Genomic DNA, 19,195 nt, shown 5'->3' on the forward strand with positions numbered 1-19,195 from the left:
AGGTAGAACTCAGCAGCTTTTTCATCAGCACCAGCTGCGATGAAGATTCTGCAGCCGTCAAGGGACTGGCGCTTGGTGGCTATTCATGGATTAAGGGCAGAAGGGGCCATTCGATCAGACCAGAAGCTCATCAAGGAAATACTGCCTCAAGCCTGGATCTCGAGCTTGTTTTATAGAAAGGCATCCAGCCTTGATGTAAAGAGCCCAGAGCTACAGTCGCTCGCCCCCAATCCCCCTGGTTCCTACCGATCCATGTGCTGCTCCTGAGCTGTGGGGGGGGGTTACACAAGCTCCTGCCTCTGACTCCCCAGTAACAAGCCACCAGCGGGTCTGCTGTTTTTTCAAATGTTTCAACCCAGCTGCAGTTGCACCCCAGCAAGAGCAGGGCTCACCTTTGTGCAGCCTGGGTGGGGGCGCTGGCCTGTACAGTCCTCTGCATGGAGGGGGGGGAAAACAGACTGGGAAAGCAATTTGCTCTGCTGATGAGGTGTTAAGGCTGCATCGACACGCACCGGCTCGAAACGACTGACCAAAACCGTAGTTTAACCAGGCCGTAAGCACAGTGCTCCAGCAGGAGCAGCCCTGTGCACCTGTGAGGTTCCAGGGCTCCCTGTGAAGGCATGGCCCCGTGGCACCCTGATCACATCCTAGCCAGCACCGCGGCTCCCAGCCCACCTTGACAGAGCTGCTGTTTGGCTTTCTAAGCACAAGTGGGACCTGCGCTAAAGGCATTGGAGCAGGGCTGCCTTGGCAGGAGGCATCCATGGAATTGGCATGAAATGGAGCAGATGGCAGCTGCCTTCCTCTTCAGTGTCCCGGCGGGCAGTGCAGGCTGCAAGTCCCAGCAGGCTGCAAGTCCCGGCCGGCAGTGCAGGCCAACCACCGTGCTTAGGCTGGAGCTGGGCTCCCAGAGGCCTGCACCTTGCTCAGGTGCTAGGCCTGGGCCAGCCAAGGGATCTCTACAGCCCAGGAGCTGCGGTGCCTTTCCTGTCTGCTTGCCCCAGCAGCATGTGAGCCCTTAGCCACAGTGCCCCTACCCCGGCAGAGGGGCCATGCGCTCAGGGCAGGTTCCAGAAAGGCCCCCTGGGCCCCGGAGATGAGCGTGCAGCTGCTTTACCTTGCTGAAAGGCCCGGGCGCACTGCTCCGCGTTGCTCACCAGGGCGTCGGCGTTCTGCACAATCGCTGGCAGCCTGGCATACCAGTTCCTGAGCACGTCCTGCAAGGGGAGGCCAGCCATGAACTGCATCACCTTCACCTGCCTTCCCAGCCCGAGGGGCCCTGCCCTGCTATTGACCCCCACCCCCGGCACTCGGGGATGCACCAGGAAAACAGGAGTGAGCCTGTTTCCCATCTGTTCAGTGCAGCTCCCAGCAGCTTTGCTGGTCCAGGGATCCTGGGGGGGAGGGGAGGAGTTGTGCGATGGCCGCGGCGGCTCCTCCAAGCTGGCAGAAACGAGCTGGGACTTAACCCCTGAGGCTGGGCTACTGGCCCTGGATCCAGCTGTGACCCATCCCCAGCACCTGAGCCAGCTCAGCCCTGAACAGGGGCAGCAGCACATGGAACCGAAGGGAAATGGGCAGAGGTGGCTCTGCAGGGCCCCTGGCTCAGACGTTCTCTGGGGACCCAGCCATGCCTGGGGGGGGCAGCAAGCCTCACCCCTTGCTGTGGCGGGCAAGGCAAGGCTCCTCTGCGAGCATTAATACCCCCTTCCCTCCCCCCAGCGCAGGCAGGGGCTCGGGTTAAGGCCCGTCTCCACTCCGCTGCATGGACTCCCGCTGCCTCAGAGCCCCCCTGCCGTGCCTCAAGTGGGGGAGGCAGGGCCCCTGCCAGGTGACCCCGAACTCTCACTGCCAGCAGCTACTTCCAGGCACGGAACCAATCGTCGGGCAGGGCTCTGCCCGCTAGAGGTGGGAGCTGCTGTCTGACAGCCCTGCGCTCTGCTCCTGCTGTTGGACGCCTGGCTGTCCTGCAGGCTGGCCCAGATTCTGCTGTTCCCCTGCCTAGGGCTCCCCTGCTGCTGGAGCTGCACCCCACTAGCAGAGAGTGGGGGGCAGAGGGCTCCATGGGGAGCCCAATTGCTGAGCAGGATCCTGAGGGGTTGTGTGAGAATGATTTGCAGCCTGGCCTCTATCCAGAGCAGTTTAGGGAAACCCCCCACTTGCGGGCACTGTGAGCTGCTCTCCAGAGCACGGGAAGGCGGCGCCCAGGTTGTTCCTATGAGTTACAAATAAAGAAAATCCCAGTGTGAGTAAGTATCCCTGCTCAGCTCTGGGCACTGTCCCCGGGCACTGTCCCCTTGCACTGGGTATGTCTGACCAGCCACCTTCCCATGTGAGCCGTGGACTGAGCACTGGACAGCTGCTCCTGGGAGCCAGCAATCACTTTCACTGCAGCGGGGACAGAGCCAAGGGAGGGACACAGCCAGTTCCCTGCAATGAGCCACAGCTGTGCAGGATGGGGCCGTCTGGCTGCCTGTGTGCATGCAGCACCTAGCGCAGCAGGGGCTGGGTCCATGGCTGGGCACCTGGGTCCTAGAGTAATGTCCTAATAAAACTGGGGCCAACAAACTAAGCAAGGGGCTGGGAGCAGGGTTCTAGGCTTGGCTCAGCTGCATGGGACAGGGGCAGGTCGTTTCCCAGCTCTGGCCCTCAGCTGTGGACCAGGGAGAGGAGTGACCCTGCCCTGTAGAGCACTGGGAGAGCTAGAGCGAGGGATGGCTGAACTGCTGTTGGAAGAGGCTGCTATATCTGCCCACGCCTGCTGGGGCCTTGCTGGGGGCTGGGTGGGGAATGCCCCCCGAGGCATGGAGGGGCACATGCTTTACCTGGAGCAAGTTGCGGGCCAGCCGAGTCTTCCCTGTGTAAATCAGGAGCAGGTGCTGGTTCAGGGTCTGGGGAAAGCCCTCCGGCACGGGGATCTGCTCCACCTCTACCTTCAGGGGCAGCAGGGCCTTCGACCTCCCGATCTTGATGCCTGGCACAAGCCCGCCAACCTGGTCCTGCCATCCCCCTCCTGCCAGCAACAGGGCCCGTTACACAGCAGCAGGCCGCAAGGACACTAATGGTTTCAGGCCCAGCCCTGCAGCCGAGGGGAATTTTGCACCGTTGTGCACGCACAGAATTAATGCCCCCCACAGAATTTTCTTTCCTCCGCAGAGTAATTGATTCTGACGGGGAGGTGAAGGGAAGCTGCAATTACACCTTCAGCCGCCCAGGGGCTGATGTGGCACCCAAAGAGAGGGCAGCAGGCTCATGGTTTGGAGCAGCCAGCCATGGAGGGGGAGGGGGCAGAGGCTGCCTTCTTCACAGTGCCCTGCCCGCATGGCCAGGTGAGAAGATGTAGGCTATGGGGGACTGGAGAGAGCGGGGCACATGGGGCTGCTGGCGGGGGGTGTCACACAAGTTCAGAAGGGCTAGTGAGGGGGACAGACTGAGGCAGCGGCAAGGAGCTAGTGGGGTGGCAGCATTGAGCCAGGGGCTGAATGGGAGGGGGTGCAGGGCCACATGGGGACGGGGAGGAGTGTGGGGTGCAGGGACACATGGGGTCTGGGGCAGCTATGCCTGGCTGGGTGAGGGTGCAGGGCCACATGGGGATGGGGGGGGAGTTGGGAGTGCAGGGGCCACATGGGGGACGTGTAGCTATGCCTGGCTGAATGGGGGTGCAGGGACACTTGGGGACAGGGGCAGATGTACCTGACTGAATGGGAGAGGCTACAGGTCGGCCAGAGTCTGCATGAAGGAGGCTCCCCAACTCCCCGCACAAATCTATTCCATACTTCTCCCACCCACACCCAGCAACCCTCTAGGTTCACTCCCAAGCTCCCCTCTCCCTCAGCTCCTCTGCTACCCGACTCCCACAAGCCCTTGCACTGCTTTTGAACAGAGCGGTAAATACGTTTCTGTACTGCAGTTTAAATGAATTATTACTCAAAGTTCTGAATTAAGCCAAGTGAGGAATCTATTTGTCAAAAAACATTTCCTGAATCTTTTTGTTGTCTGGATTGTTACCCACAGACCTGCTGACAACTATTTTGAAATAAATTGAAACTGGCGTGATTATATTGTGTTATTTTGACATTTTCAGAATTTTAAAATCTTGGGTGCAGAATTTTGAATGTGCAGGTGCAGAAGTCACCCAGGAGTTGGACAGGCAGGATATTGGGGAAGGCCCTGGCAGTGTGCTGCTGAGGGGCCGGCTGGAGGGAAGAGGGAGGCGGGCTGCTTGGTTGGGGACCGGGAATTGATCAAACAGCCCCTGTGGAGGCTAGCAGGGGGGCAGGCAGTGTGCACCACGAGGGGTAACGCTGCCTGTTGCTGAGATAGCCTGAACCAGCAGGGCAGAATAATGGGCCGAAGCAGCCGGGGCCATGGGGCAGGCTGGCCTGTGGGGCAGTTCAAACCTCCAGCTGTGTGGCGAGGCCGGGTCCGTGGGCGGGGCAGCGGGAATGGCAGAGAGGCAGTGTGTCTGACGGGCCAGGGCTGTGCAGCACAAAGGCAGCCTGGGATGGCGTACCCCAGCTGCCACAGGCTCATGCCACCCTTGCCCCACACAACCTGGTCAGGGTGTCCATTCAGGCAGCCGGGCCAGACCATGGCAGCCCCCCCCCCCCCCCAAAAAAAAAAACCACACACACCGGTCTCTGTGCCGTTACCTGTGGTGAGCACCTGCTCCAGATGCAGCACGGCGTGGATAAGGGACTCTGCGTTGGCAGATTTCCCGGCTGCCCGGTACAGTGCCGCCATCACTGCCCCAGCCAGGATGCTGCTGGTGCCTGGAGGAGCCAAAGACGGGGCAGGGAGGTGAGGCAGAGGGTGCATGGGGACCACTTCTGAGCCATGGCCCATGAAACGACCCTGCGCCCCGCAGGGCAGGGCCATGGGGGCCGTAGCTAGGTTATGTCCCCACCTCCCAGAGCAGCTGCAGAGATGCAAGAGGACGTAAGCAGCTCTCTGTGCTGGGTGGCCCCTGTAATCCCCATGCTCTGCATTGCCAGGCTGGAGGGAACTGGCCTGCAGGGCACAGCAAGAAAGCCACAGAAAGAAGCTTGGATCCCTCCCCAGCGGCCGAGCCCATGGCCCCTCCCTCAAGGCGTCAAGCGTGCTGTGCCCAAGCAGGAGGCCCAGAGCCAGAGAGCAAGTTTCTCCTGAGTGCCTGAGGGCATGGCCGGGGAGTGCATCCCCGCAGGCCCGGTTGAGGGAGCCCCAGTCCCAGCCATGCTGCTGTTCAACATCCCTCACTCTGTTAGGAGTGACCAGCCAGGCCCAAGAACGTGACCAGGGCAGGCCTGGCTGCGAATGTCTTTCCTGTAGCCTCCTACGGGAGCTGAAGCCAAACCCCAGAGCTCTCCTGGGCTAGGGTTACCTACGCTCGCTGCCCAGACTGTGCCCTGTGCAAATGGGAGCCACGAACATACCCAGACCGGATCCATGGGGCAGGCTGGACCAGCTGTGCACTTCAAATCCTCCACCAGAGCACTCCAGCAGCTGGGCCTGCAAGGGCTTCTGGGAAGCGAGGGTGACAATCTGGGTGCAGATGAAAGCCGCTTTCAGCAAGGCCCCTGGAAAGGAGAGGGGAACCCCTGAAAGGCAGGTCAGCACGGCCATGCCCTGGCCACCAAGCCCCTGCTGGGTTAACCCCTACACTGCCAGCAGACTAACATGGTGCCCAGCCAGGTCACGGCTGCTGGGTCAGCCATTAGCACAAGCTCCTGACAGGCGGGTGCTCATAGCGACCCCACCCAGGCCAGCCAGGGCGAGGGCAGAGCTTCAGCCCCAGCTGTCCAGGCTCAGAGGCCTGCTCTCCCCATGGCACGGATCAGCAGGTCCTGGAGGAGGGGGAGGGGGGACTCGCTGAGCCGATGGTCCCCCCGGGGCTGGCTCATTGTGGTGGGGCTGCTGGCACGGGAAAGGTGCCAACAGCCTCACTGTCTGGAACAAGCAGCAACAGGATGAGCGTCTCCATCCCCAGTGGCGCCTGGGCTGTCCGTGCTACACAGGTCTCCAGCCTGGGCCTCTCTTATCCACCCGGCCTCTGTTATCACCTCCCCACCCCTGACGGGCAGGGCAGGGCTATCACACCATTGCACAGAGGGTGAGTTGAGGCACAGACAGGTTAGGGGACTTGCCCCTGGCCCCACAGGAAGTCTGTAGCAGAATAGGGACTAAACCCAGCCCCTGACCAGCACCAAACTCACGGGCCGTCCTTGGCCACCCGCCGTGGCGGTGGGTTTTGTGCTGCAGGCTGCTGTCTGCTAGGGATGAGCCCCCCAACTCCTCTACATGCCACAGTATGGCCAGCCGCAGGGGAGGGTTCAGTGGCGGGGCTCGGGGAATGGTTCCCCAGACAGCCCTCTGGCCCATTCCTGATCCCCCGGGACATCCTGCTTCCTGCGTTTAACTCTGCACAATTTCACCCCCAGCCCAGCCCACAGAACCCCTCTGGCACCAGGTGGATGTCATTCCTGCCAGCCTGACCGGGAACGGACCCCGCTTCTGAGACCTGCAGTGGATGCAGGCATGCAAGCCAGCTGGGGGGATGGCCCGTCTTGGTGCTGGGGGAGTGCAGCACAGGTCACTACTTGGCGCCCCCCAGGGGCCAATCCGAGAATAACCCTGGAGAATTCACAAGCACCAGTGACCCACTCTCTGCCACCCATGGGGCACTGCAAGTGACCCCCAGCCCCTTTCCTGGGCTGCGAAGCAGCTGGTGAGCAGCGGGGTGGGTCTTACCTGGTGCGTGAGGCTGGCAGTAATCCTGCAGGTCCTCCAGGTCCTGGCACACCAGCTCCAGCACCACCTCACCCTCCAGAGCGCCACTAGCACTGACCAGCCGGAGCTCCGGCTCGGCGATGCGCCGGGCCCGGGCCCCGATTGGTCTGCGCCCATCCACCAGGATGGCAATGTCCACCACAGCACCCCCGTGCTCGTACGTGATTGGAGGAGTGTCACTCCAGCCACCTGCAAGGCACAGAGGGGTGCGCACTCAATGGACCCTCATGCAGGATGGCCACCCACAGACCAACCCTCATCTCCTGTCCTCTCCAGGCAGTGCTATAACACCCCCCCTTAGATTCCTTCTCCCTACCCGCCTTCCCCATGCTGTCCGCCATGCAGGGCATGACCTCCAGAGCCCAGCAAGCCAGGCCATATCTCCCTGTCCAAGTCCCTCTTAAAGGCAGCATCCACAAGCCACCCTCCTGTGAGACACCTTAAACAGATGAACATGAACCCAGGAAACCTCCTGCCCCAAGCCCACTCCGGACAGGGCCGGCCTGGTCCATGTGTGGCCTGGAAGCACTGAGCTCGGCCCGGGCATTCAACCGTATTCCTGTGGCAGCTGCTGCTTGCTGGGGCGGTGCATTGCTGGAGCTCAGCTGTCGGGGAATGGCAGTCGGCGAGGCATGTGCCCGTTTACAACCAGTGCTGTCCACCAGCTGGGCACTGCTCCCTTCGCTCCAGGGCTCCCCGCAGCCCCGGCCCTGCCCTGGGACAGAGCCTAGGGCCAGCCCCAGTGGTGGCCAGGCCAGGAGAGAAAGCCCTTGAACTGGGGCCTATGGAAGCTGCTCCCACCCCGAGGTTCTCACCAGAGACGTCTATCCGGGCAGGGCACTCCACCAGCACCCAGTGACTGACAGGAGGGGGCTCCTCCCGCCCGACGCTGATGAACCGGCACGCCGACATCACAGCCTGGCGGATCAGGATCTGCTCGGCCCCCTCGTAGTGCCGGGCGGCCCTCACCAGCAGCGCCGGCCTGAAACGGCAGGGGGAGATGGGCACCGCTCACCAGCTGGCAGAGAGCACCATCGGAGCGGTCTTCCTCCAGGCATGCCAGCGGCATGGCCACAGTTAGTGGCTCTGACAACACTGAGCAGAAACAGGCTCGACTGGCCACAGGACGGCAGTGGTGCCCGTGTCGGCCTTTGGCACAGGTTGTCATGGTTACTGACCACCTAGTGCGTGGCTGGGTCCTCAGTCGATCTGCCAGCCACAGTCCAGGGCTGCAGAGATAGAGATGCCCAGGAACATCAGTCAGCCCAGCACAAAGCCCCCTGCAGAGACACAGGGCTGATGCCCAGCAGTGTCCTTAGCATCAGCTGGAGAGTTTATGGGTTTCCAGCAGGACCTGGGACTATGGTGACCAGATGTCCCAATTTTATAGGGACAGTCCTGATTTTTGGGTCTCTCTCTTATATAGGCTCCTACTACCTCCCACCCCCGTCCCGATTTTTCACATTTGCTGTCTGGTTACCCTACCTGGGACCCAAGCTGCTGGTGAGGAGGGGCAATCAGTCCCCCACCTAGAGCAGGGGGATCAGGCCAGTCTGTCAGTGAATGGCTGACAGCCCTGAGACCTCACAGCAAACCCCACTGCCTGCTGCAGAAAGGCCATGAGACAGGGCTGGAAATGCGGCAAAATGGTGGTGACATCCCTGCAGACCCGGTGGGGAACGCTGGTCCATTCAGGGGGGAGAGCCCAGCGTCACAGCCCCCAACACAACATCTCTGCCACTCTCGCTGGCTCCCGGGCACCAAGGGCCCAGCAGCCCAGTCCGTTCAGCCGTACCTGCCCAGCCATTTCCTCCTCTCTCTGGCGAGCGCCTTCACTCCCTCAGCGATGTTGCCTCTCTCCAGCTGCTGGAAGGCTGGGGCCCACTCCCGGTTGGCAGCTGGCCCACTCCGTAAGCCCCCGTCCCCTTTGGCCATGCAGCCCAGCACGTCGGCGATGCAGGCGAGAGCCCGGGCTGCCACCCCAGGGTCAGCAGCAACAGATGCCACTGTGAAGCAAAAGGAAGCCATCAGAGCGGAAGCCAGTCACTGCCCAGCAAGCTGGAGCCTTAGGGAGCCGCTGTCCATGGCAGGATTTCATGCCTCCTCATCTAGCATGAATGTTACCTTCTTCTTCTGCCCCCCAAGTCCCTCCAGCCACTTATCTACAGTTGTCCTGTACCAGAGCATGCCCCCGTGTCCCTGAGTGGAATGAGTTTGCTGGGTCTCAGCCCAGTGCCCACATCCCATGACCCATCATCATCAACTCCCTCGTTGACTATCCTGGGTGGATCCAAGGGCTGAATGAGGCAAGGAGTGAACTCCCTCCCTTGTGCTAACCGGGGGTGGGGAACTGAGCTGGGGCAGCCCACAGAAGCTGACACTACCAATGTCAGTGCAGTGCCTGTTCTGGAGATAAATAAAAGCAGCAAAGAGTCCTGTGGCACCTTATAGACTGACAGACATTTTGGAGCACGAGCTTTCATGGGTGAATACCCACTTCATTGGATGCAAGTAGTGGAAATTACTACATGGATTCTGGAGACAGAGGCGCTCAAGCCGGCACCTTCCTGCAGCACATCTACAATGGACCTATGCTCTGGTAGCCCACCTCGCCAGGGCAAGCCCAGTTCCACTTCCCAAAGCCCGCAGGAAGCAGGAGCAGAAGAGTTACTTGGTGCTACTTATTTGCATGTTGTTACCCAGCATGCTCTGCCCGCTCATAGCCACAGGCCAGGCTAGCTGGAAACCCACTGTCTGCCACAACGGAAAGTGCGCTCAGGCTTTGGCTTCCACACGGCTTCGCTAGCGAGAACGGGAGGAAACTCTGCCCTCCAGCAGCCTCCGTAAGCCACGTGCCTGAGGGATGTTCAAAGGGGCCACATTCCTCTCCAGAGGTGAGTGCATGGCAGGGGAGGGGGAAGGGACTGTGGTGCAGTCTGTTCAGCTGTCTGGGACCCGGCGTTACACAGGGGATGGAGAACACCCTGTAGCCAACTGCAAAGACAGCAGGAGAGACTCAGGGATGCACAGTGTCACCCGCAAAGATGGAATCCGGCAGGCCTCTGGGCTGACATCCCAGTGACTAGTCCCCTGGCCGCTGTAAGGGCTGCACAGCTGGCTTAGCAAGGGAGAGTGACCAGCCGTGTTCAAGGGTCCCCACCAATGCCCAAATCCACCAGCGCTCGTGGGCCTGCACAGGGGCTAAATCACCGTAGGGCTGGAGTCTGCATCCTGACGGCCCAGAGCAGCACGTGTGGCTGACACGAAGGTCACATGCAGCCACAGGCAGCCGCCCGCCCAGCTCTCACCCTGGTCCAGAGTGCTCAGCACGGCCTCCTGGTAGCCCTCGTTGACAGCCGTGCGGATCAGTGGCAGGAGGCTGCAGTCCCTGTGTTCCAGCAGCACCCCGCGTAGCTTGCCCTGTGCCTGGCGGAAGAAGAGCGCCCGGCGGGACGCCAGCTCCGCCTCCTGGTCTAGGCACATCAGCAGCTGCTCCCAGGACATGCGCCACGAGGCTCGCCACTGCCCCAGCCCTTCGCCCTCCTGGGAGCCCAGGAACCACAGCACGTCTTGGACCCCCAGGGGCTCGGCAGCGTGCAGAACAGGGAAGAGGCGGGCGTTCAGCAGGCAGCGGCTCCTCCGCGGGACCTCGGAGCCCCAGAGATCCCCCTCCCTGCCGGAGTGAGAAGCAGCCTCAGAGAGCGGGCACCACGCTGCCATGTGCAACGGGGGCCGGAGGCCTAGGCAGTGGGCATCTGCCCCTCTAGCCTCCCTACCTACAAAAAGAGCCTCAGTTCTGCCCCAGGGAAAGCAGATCCTGAGAGGCCTGCACCTCCCGAAGGCACAGGGAGAGGGGAGCATGGAGCTGAAGCTCCTGTTAGCTCTCTGCTGCCTCCTCACCAGCTGGACAGCGCCGTGCCCAGGATGACTGGCCGCAAGTTTTGGAGGATAGCTGCTGCCCTGCCCTGCCCCCATTCTGCACTGCTGGGATGGAGCCTCCTCCATGCAGACTGAAAGCAGGAGTCAGTCACTATAGCCTCTTCCTTGGCCAGCTGGAGGGAGATGCTCTAAGGCAGGGGTCAGCAACCTTTCAGAAGTGCTGTGCCGAGTCTTCATTTATTCATTCCAATTTAACGTTTCACGTGCCAGTAATACATTTTAATGTTTTTGGTCTCTTTCTATAAGTCTATAATATATAACTAAGCTATTGTTGTATGTAAAGTAAATAAGATTTTTAAAATGTTTAAGAAGCTTCATTTAAAATTAAAATAAAATGCAGAGCCCCCCCCAGATCTGTGGCCAGGACCCGGGCAGCGTGAGTGCCACTGAAAAATCAGCTCACGTGCTGCCTTCGGCACGTGTGCCATAGGTTGCCTACCCCTGCTCTAAGAAGACCAGCTGTGACGGCTCACAGCTCCTGCCCTGCCAGCCTCTCCCACCAGGAGGCGCCATGTGCACCCCTATAAGGACAGTGAGGGGCGCACAGCTCCTGCCCTGCCAGCCTCTCCCAGCAGGAGGCGCTGTAGATACACATGCTAGTTACATGGAGAAGCTTCCCAGCTATCTCGTCCCAGCCTCTTGCAGGACAGGTTGCTTTAGGGTGCTGGCTTCATGTAGTCTCACTCTATCCCACTGGGCCCCCAGGGGTTGGCATAGCGCTCTGGAGGCCAGTGCATCAGGGCAGCTCCTCTCCGCCCCTTTCCATTTCCAGGCAGCATTACAGAGCGAGTTTCCCAGGTCCCAGCTGAGCAGAATCCAGGGTGCGATGCAGAGGAGGAAAGCAGTTGCTCTCGGATCACTCTGTACCCTATCCAGGACCCTTCTCTGCCCAGCCTGTTTGGTACGTACCGTATCCCCGTCCTGTGGAAGAACTCAGCCCAGGGCACGTTCAGGTAGGTGCCGGCCTCCCCGGCAGGGCTCTGTGAGGGAGGAGAGAGGAGCCAGTGAGCAGTGGGATTAGAAGGGGACAGGGCTCGCACCATCGCTGTGGGTTAATCTCTGCCCTCTCCTGGCGGCAGGCCCTATGTTAACCCCACACTGGCTCTCAGGGAGGCAGGGCAGCATCCCTGGCCTTCGCTCCTCCCCCAGAGCACTCAGTCCCCCTGTGCCCCATTTCCTTGGCAGATGGTCCTCTCTGCACCCTCATAGGGGAATGTTCCTCCCCCACAGGCACCCCCAGCAGGGCCCCCACTCCAGTGGGTAGCCACGGCCCTGCACCGGGGGAAACACTGATGGTGGTCAGCCTGTAGGTGTGACTGTTCACTGAGGTCACATGACCCTCAGAGCTCCTGGACAGCCCCCCGTCCGGTCTCAGACAGCACCTGCCAGTCGTCGTGGCGCCCGGTCAGGGTGAACACCTGGCGCAGCACGTCCCGCAGCCGGATGGCGTGCCCCTGCAGGACCACGTCACGCAGCCGACAGCGCTGCAGGGCAGGCGAGGAGGAGACGTCCAGCCCCGTGAGGAGGCACCCAGAGCCTATCTGCAATGGTCCCTGGGAGGGCGACAAAATGGGCTGCTCCAGAAACATGGGGCGGTGCCGGAGATCCCCACCCCCATCAGAGCTCTGGGAAGCCCCTCCCTCTAATCTAGTCACAACCAGCCCATCATGGTGGTCGCCAGGCGCCCTCCTGCACTGGGGACTCCCAGAGGGAGCTGAAGGCTCAGAAAGACTTTCAATTCCACCCCATACAGCCGTACTTGGAATAGTGGCAAGGCCGGGGGTGGCGGGAAGGGACAGAGATGGTCACTGGTAAAATCTAGCAATGGGGGATATTGTAGAAGCCCTGCATTCATTCCCTGGAGCCCCTGGCCACAAGGTCACAAATCAGGAGAGGAGCAGGGGCTGAAGCTGGGGTGGGTGTGAAGAGACTAGGGGAAGAGACACAGGATCTACATTGGCCTGAACATGCAGAGGGAGGGGACCCCAGCAGCCAGGCCCCAGGCTGGGTTAGAGCGAGAGTCCAAAGCCATAGGGTGATCCAGCCCCGTGCCTGGGAAGCGCATGACCCCCAGGGACCCAGCAGAGTGAGCAGGCCAGGGAAGGGAGCTGTACCTGCAGGTGGCAATGCTGGAGAACACTTCCGGGCTCCACCCGCACGGCTCCTTCCAGCAGGCTGTTGGTGACGGAGCAGCCGTCCTCCAGGAGCTGGGGCTGCTGTGGGAGCAGAAGGAACCAGCGCTCAGGAGCTGGGGAGAAGTACTGAGCACTTGCTGAAGGTCCTGCACGGAGGTGGCACTGATGGAGGGTTAGGGGAGCACCAGAGGCTCCAAGCAGATGCAGCCCTGTGCCAAACAGCTGACAGCAGCCAACACAGACACAAGGGGGGGAAGGGGAAATTGAGGCCCAGCAAAGGGCAATGACTTGCCCAAGGTTACCCAGCAGGTCCAAGACCAGGCTGGGAACACAGCCCAAGTCTCCCAACCCGCAGGACAGTATCCTACCCAGCAAGCTACACTGCCTCTCCCACAGGGAAGGGGTAGTAGTGTAGACGGTGCTGGCGCCTTTCCCGCTATGCTGTCTCAGAGCAGGGCTAGGTGACGAGGCCCAGATGCCACTGGTGCCCCAGGGCAGTGGGGGCAGAAAGGAGATGCCAGGGGGAGGGGCAAGTGGGGGACTGGGAAGGGAGGTACCTACATCTATGTGGGAATGCGCCACTTTGCGGAAGGAGAGGGCGTTGACAGAGCTGGTGCGAAGCGTCAGGTTGTGGATGTGGTCGCTAGCGGCCATAGTCATGTAGTCATAGCAACCGTCAGGTATACACACTGCAGGGAAACGGGAGAGAGGCAACACCATTAATGCACTGCCAGATCTCTGGGGTCTGGGAGGGGTGGCCTGGCAGACACCAAGGGCCCATCAGGGTGGGGAGGGTAGGGGTAGGAGCACTCTGATCTGGGCAACACCCAGCAGGGTGGGTGCTGGACTGAACCCAGGCCAGAGCACGGGGGGGCCTTGCCCAGTGGGAGACCGAAGGGATCGGCCCTGGCACCTGGGTGTGACTGGCGGCTGACGCCCACCAACGAGATCCCGAGGAGCAAACTTGGCCTCACATGCACGAGGTGAGGGAGGAGGTCGGGGGAGATGCGGAGCACAGAGTCCAAACACCTCTGCGCAGCAGGGACGTGCGCAGCCCCTCGCACCCCCAGCCCTGTTGGGGTCCTTGGAAGCCCCCCAGTGGGTTAGATGACGAGGCTCTGAAGTTATACAAGCCAAGCAGCCAGTTCTTGCTTACCCTCCTGAGGCTCCTTTAATGACCCCCTATCACCATGCTGGGGCATTGACCCTGGACTGATGGAAACGTGCCAACAATCCTCAATATACTAACAAAGCACCCCTTGACAGCCCGCGTCTCCCCAGAAACCGAAGAGTATTTTGGACCAGTCATGTCCTGTTTCTAACCAGCACAGTTGCCAGCTCCACTGTGGTGGCTTCAGACACCAACCAGGACTAAACCTGCCTGGCTTCTGAGTTGTAACAGTCCTTGGAGGAATGGCAGGGGAGGAAACAGGCCCCCCGGTGTCTTCAGAGACTATCCCAAATTCCTTTGCAAGATACTAGCCAAGGAACATCTGCTGGGATACTGGGTGGCTACCAAGGCCCCAGAGAGCTCTAGCCGGGGAGGAGGGGGGCATGGGGGGCTGGGGCAGCGCTCAGAGGCGGTCACACTCACCCATGCTAAGAGGGATGGCATGGAGGGCCTTCCACAGCACGGAGCGGGCGCTCCTCAGGGCCGCCACCCCCTTGGCATGGCCGCTGCCCACCTCCCGGGTCCTGCCGGTCACAAAGTCCTCCTCAGTCACCCCATCGGCCATGCAGAGCACGATATCGAAGAACAGGGACAGCTGGGGGGAGGCAGAGAATGGAAAAAGCTCAGTCTGTGCCCTCCAACCCTGACCCACAGGCTGGAGACTGACTGCAGCGTGTCTACACTGGGTGGGCCTCACACTGGATACAGGGTGCCAGGGAAGGGCAGGGCTCCTGAGGTTGGGGATTCCAAGGGAAGACAAAAGAAAAGGGGTGACAGATCCTGAGTCTGTGCCAATGAGCAGGGTTTGGGATGGCGCAGCACCTGGCCTTTGGAATGGCAAGAGAAACTGGCACTGGCTGGTTCGGGAGCTGTGTGACTGGAGCAAGATGCCTGCTGTCTGTGACAGCCATCTCTCTGCCCTGCCCCTCCCTGGGCAAAGGGCGAGTGGGATATCTTCTGTCCTCAGCCCCAGGCATGGCAGGATGGAGGGCAGGGGTAGGGCCTGTCCCACTTTCCCCAGGACAGTCCCGGGCCAGCCCTGTGGGGAAAAGGTGGCAGGGGGAGCTCGCGCTAATGTGTGGGGTCTGGAGCACAGGATGGGGGGTTCCCTGGAGCTCCGGGGTCCAGTGATCAAACAGGCCTCAGAGCTCTGTGTTGCCTCCGCAGCACTCCTGGAGACCCGGCTCCCTGCACGGCAGACAAGAGTTAAGAGCCCTGTCCGGGGGACACTCTGCTGCTCGGCTGGGGCATGGGGTGCAGAGGAGTTTCCACCACAGGGAGTTGGGGGGGTCTGATCAGCCATGAAGCTGCACATGCACAGAGTGCCCCCTGCTGGTCACCCGATGCCAGCGTGGGCTGATTTAACCCTTGGTTCCAGGGCCTCCCACTGCCCCTGTGCCAGCAGACCCATCTGCTGGGGCGGGGGGGGAGGAAGGCCTGAATGCCCTGGCACTGCTTTAGACAGCGATGGAGAGGCGAGGGTAACTAGCACCAGATGACACAATGAGGGGATCCCTTCAGCACCGCTGCTGGCGAACGGCTGAGAGCATCACCTGGATGGACTGGGCCCCCGAATCCAGGCCCAGGTAGGTGCAGGCATCCAGAGGAGGGATGACGTGTGTGGACAGGAGCTGCTCTGCGGTCTCCGAGGAGAAGAAGACGACCCCGCACACCTGAAACCACAGAGCCGGCTGGGTGGGGTGTCACTGCAATTCACACCTGGGGGGCCAACTGGGGGCCATGCAGAGGATCCCTGCTGCTCACCGCTGCCTCTAGTGGGCAGATTCTCGCCTGCGTGCTGGTGTGTGATTATGTCACCCCCTAGAGTTACCGATACTAACCCTTTCTGCCGGCAGTGGCTGGTGGCCAGAGTAACTCTCCTGTGGACCAAGGGCGATTAGATTTTGTGGGGCCTCTGTACACAAGTCTTTTTCCTGGGAGGGAGTTTGGTGCAGGAGGGGGATTCTGATCTGGGGCAGGGGATTGTGGTGCAGGACAGGGTGCAGAGTCTGGGAAGGAGTTTGGGTGCAGGAGGGGGCTCCAGGCTGGGGCAGGGGATTGTGGTGCAGGAGGGGGTGCATGGTCTGGGAGGGAGCTTGGGTGCAGGAGGGAGCTCCAGGCTGCTGCAGAGTGTTGGGGTATAGGAGAGTGTGAGTGGTCTGGGAGGGAGTTTGGATGCAGGATGGGGCGTGGGGTGCAGGCTCTGGCTGGGAGGCACTTACCACAGGCGGCTCCCGGCCAGCAGCACAGCACGGCTCAGGCAGGCTGCCTCCCTGCCCTGGCCCCACGCCACTCCCGGAAGCGGCTGGCGGCTGGCACGTCTCTGCGCACCCTTGCAGGGAGGGGGACAGCGTGTCTCTGTGGGCTGCCCACTCCCGCAAGCGCCACCCCTGGTTCCCAGACAATGGGAGCTGCGGGGACGGTGCTGGGAGTGGGGGCAGTGCATGGAGCCGCTTCCCCTCCACCCTGCCAGTGGCCACAGAGATGTGTCAGCAGCCAGCTGCTTCTGGGAGCGGTGTGGGGCCAGGGCAGGCAGCCTGCACACCCAGGAGATTGCTGCCTGTGATTTAATTTTGTGGGGTGCCCCCTTGAGCTGGGGCCTCGGGCTGCAGCCCCTAAAGTCCCTGCCTTAATCTGGCCCTGCTTGTGGCAACTCCCCTTTGGCTCATAGGCCAGTTTTGGAAGCACAAGCCTGTGGTGCCTTCAGCTTGGGAGGAGGCTGTGAGGTAGATCCTGCCCCAGGCCAGGAGCACAGTCGCTCCCCTGTCTGGGCTGCAGACTGTCTCTAAAAGGGCTGGTGCTGTGTCTCCCTGCGGTAGAGTGACCAGATATCCTGATTTTACAGGGACGGTCCCGATATTCGGGGCTTTGTCTTATATAGGCGCCTATTACCCCCACCCCCTCCTGATTTTTCACTCTTGCTCTCTGGTCACCCTCCCCTGAGGTGGCATGGCTCGGTCAGGTCAGACAGCAGGCACTCCATGGTACCCTAGCCTGTAACATCTGGTTCTCTTTCCTGTCCCCCCAGCAGGAGCAGGATTAGCATGGAGTTCGCCCAGGGACAGCTCTGCATTTCCTCTGGGCAGGACCGAAGCAGACTCCAGGGAAAGTCAGAGCTGGATCTGACCCCTGTGGCTAAGGCCCAGGTCTGCAAGGAAGGGCCAGATTCACAGCTGGTCTGACCCTAACAAAGCCAGCAGGGCAGCGCTGAACCCAACCGCTTCCCCAATACACCCAGCGGCAGAGCTCCCCAGCCGTTCCTCCAGCTCCAGCTGGGCCGTTACTTCTCGACAGGCCTGAGTGCCAGCTCTCGGGGGGCAAGCCACTGCCCCTCTCTGCAGCTGTGTCCCCCGCTCGGCATCTCTCTCCACACGGGCTCGTGACACATGCATGTGTCAGCATGGTAACCTCTTCTGTCCACCCCAGGAGGCTGGCGCCATTCCAGTGCAGTGCAAGGAGGGGAGTGACTCATCCAAGGGCATCCAGCAAGTCAGTGGCAGAGGCTGGAGTAGAACCCAGGAGTCCTGGCTCAGAGCCTCCTCCTCTGACTGGCCTTCGTACTCAGTGTCCCAACACATTAGTAAACAGGAACTGCCCCCGAAGCCCTATTGCAGGCCATTCCCACTAGCTCTGCATCGCGTCAGAGCCCCAGTTTTACCTGCCCGCTATAGCAGCTACCCTAACTGGGAGGACAGTCAGGCCTAGTGGATGTAGCACCAGATTGGAAGGACCTGGGTTCTAGTTGGGTGGGAAGGGATCGTCTCTCGCTGTGTGTTTGGACGAGGACCTGATCTTGGTTGAGGTCTCTAGGGATGATTGCAATCATTATCCCTAGCAGCATCTATGGCAGCCAGGATCTGCCCATGCTCGTTAATCCAGAGACTTCCTGCTTCATGCAGCACCTCCCACCCCAGCTACACGCCTTCACCTGGCTGAGTTACACAGCCCTTCCTCCCAGTCTGCTGCCCTGGCGCGAGATTCTCATTAACCAACAAGCGAACGTACCAGCGGCACCTTCCCATCTGGCCCAGCACACTCCTGGATCCGGGACACTGGACCTTGGTAGATGATGTCACGCACGAACCCCTGCAAGAGGAACGGCACCCGTTAACTCCGGGCAGCAGCTCCCAGGTGTCTTGTGCAATTCAGCAAAGCAGCTAGGGAACGGCCAGGGCTGGTTAATGGATCCTGCCACCTTGGGGGATCACCAGTCTAGAGACTTGGCCATCTGCCTCCCAGCCTCTCCTGATACTGGGAGCAGCCCGAGCTCCAGGGCAGGGTACCGTGCGCCAGAGATGGGCCTCACACACAGCAGGGCTGTTAAGGGGATGGGCAGGCCTAGCATGCCAGTCCCCAAAGCATCCCGTGGGCAGGACCCGGCTGCCTCAGTTCCCTGTGGGGTAGCTGGTTCACTTACAGCCCTGTGTCCTTCCCTTCCTGGAGTGCTGCTGCCATCCTGCATCCTAGTAACACATCACACATGCCAGCTTGGGGATCAGGTGCCCCCCTGGACGTGGTGCTGAGGCATCAAAGTGGAGACCTGGCTGGCCCTGCCTCTCCCCGCAGCACTCATGTGCCTGGGAGCCCATTCGCTTTGCCCTCGCTCTGTGCCCATGAATGCTGCTCCCCAGCGCCTATCTCAGAGCTCCAGGACTCCTGCTCGAACCTCACAGTAGATCCCATGTGCAGGAGCCAGGGGGTCTAGGGAGTCGGCAATGGAGAATGGAGCCTTCCCCGCTGGCTCAGTGTCACTCCCCTCCAGCAAGGCCCTCCCAGGCTTCGAGGCACGTCCTGAACTCACTGCTGAGCGCGGTCAAGAGGCCTGCACCCGAGTGCGATGCTGGGCCGGGCGCCCTCGGGGAGCCAAAGAGAAGCCCGTTCGGGAGGCTGTTCCCCAAGACTGCATGGGAAGCTGTGGTGGAGTTGGCAGAGCCGGAGTGGGCCAGGCAGTGGCTGGCTCAGCTCACAGGCCGCTAGCGAGCAGCAGGGTGCACAATCTGGGCCTGGCTGCAGGGCAGAGTCAGGGACCAAGCCATGGGCTCACCAGGGCCTGCACCTCTCCTGGCTGCCTTCGAGCCCCAGTCAGAAAGGCTCAGGGTACCCACATTAGTGATAACCCCATGGGAAAGCCATGGGGCAGGCCAGCCCCCCTCCTGCCTCAGACCCTGAGTGTGGACTCCCT

At 61.1% G+C, this 19,195-nt stretch overlaps 1 protein-coding gene across 5 annotated transcripts in view; it reads right to left on the reverse strand.

Moving 5' to 3' along the window:
* The window catches only part of FCSK (fucose kinase), a 41,355-nt gene that overhangs the window by 1,473 nt on the left and 20,687 nt on the right, over positions 1-19,195 (reverse strand). For 3 of the 5 annotated variants that reach the window (XM_050922335.1, XM_050922339.1, XM_050922337.1), the window contains 15 exons: positions 18,019-18,099; positions 15,567-15,686; positions 14,437-14,608; positions 13,404-13,531; positions 12,822-12,923; positions 12,090-12,260; positions 11,617-11,687; positions 10,077-10,441; positions 8,564-8,774; positions 7,584-7,750; positions 6,730-6,957; positions 5,415-5,558; positions 4,653-4,772; positions 2,826-3,013; positions 1,118-1,217 (listed from right to left, as the gene is read on the reverse strand). In XM_050922335.1, coding sequence (XP_050778292.1) covers positions 1,118-1,217; positions 2,826-3,013; positions 4,653-4,772; positions 5,415-5,558; positions 6,730-6,957; positions 7,584-7,750; positions 8,564-8,774; positions 10,077-10,441; positions 11,617-11,687; positions 12,090-12,260; positions 12,822-12,923; positions 13,404-13,531; positions 14,437-14,608; positions 15,567-15,686; positions 18,019-18,099 — 2,368 coding nt within the window. The remainder of the gene's footprint in view (positions 1-1,117; positions 1,218-2,825; positions 3,014-4,652; positions 4,773-5,414; positions 5,559-6,729; positions 6,958-7,583; positions 7,751-8,563; positions 8,775-10,076; positions 10,442-11,616; positions 11,688-12,089; positions 12,261-12,821; positions 12,924-13,403; positions 13,532-14,436; positions 14,609-15,566; positions 15,687-18,018; positions 18,100-19,195) is intronic. The other 2 variants (XM_050922336.1, XM_050922338.1) reach the window with 2 other exon arrangements.

This window comes from Gopherus flavomarginatus, chromosome 14 (genome assembly GCF_025201925.1).
Source record: "Gopherus flavomarginatus isolate rGopFla2 chromosome 14, rGopFla2.mat.asm, whole genome shotgun sequence".
NCBI classification, from domain to species: Eukaryota; Metazoa; Chordata; order Testudines; family Testudinidae; genus Gopherus; species Gopherus flavomarginatus.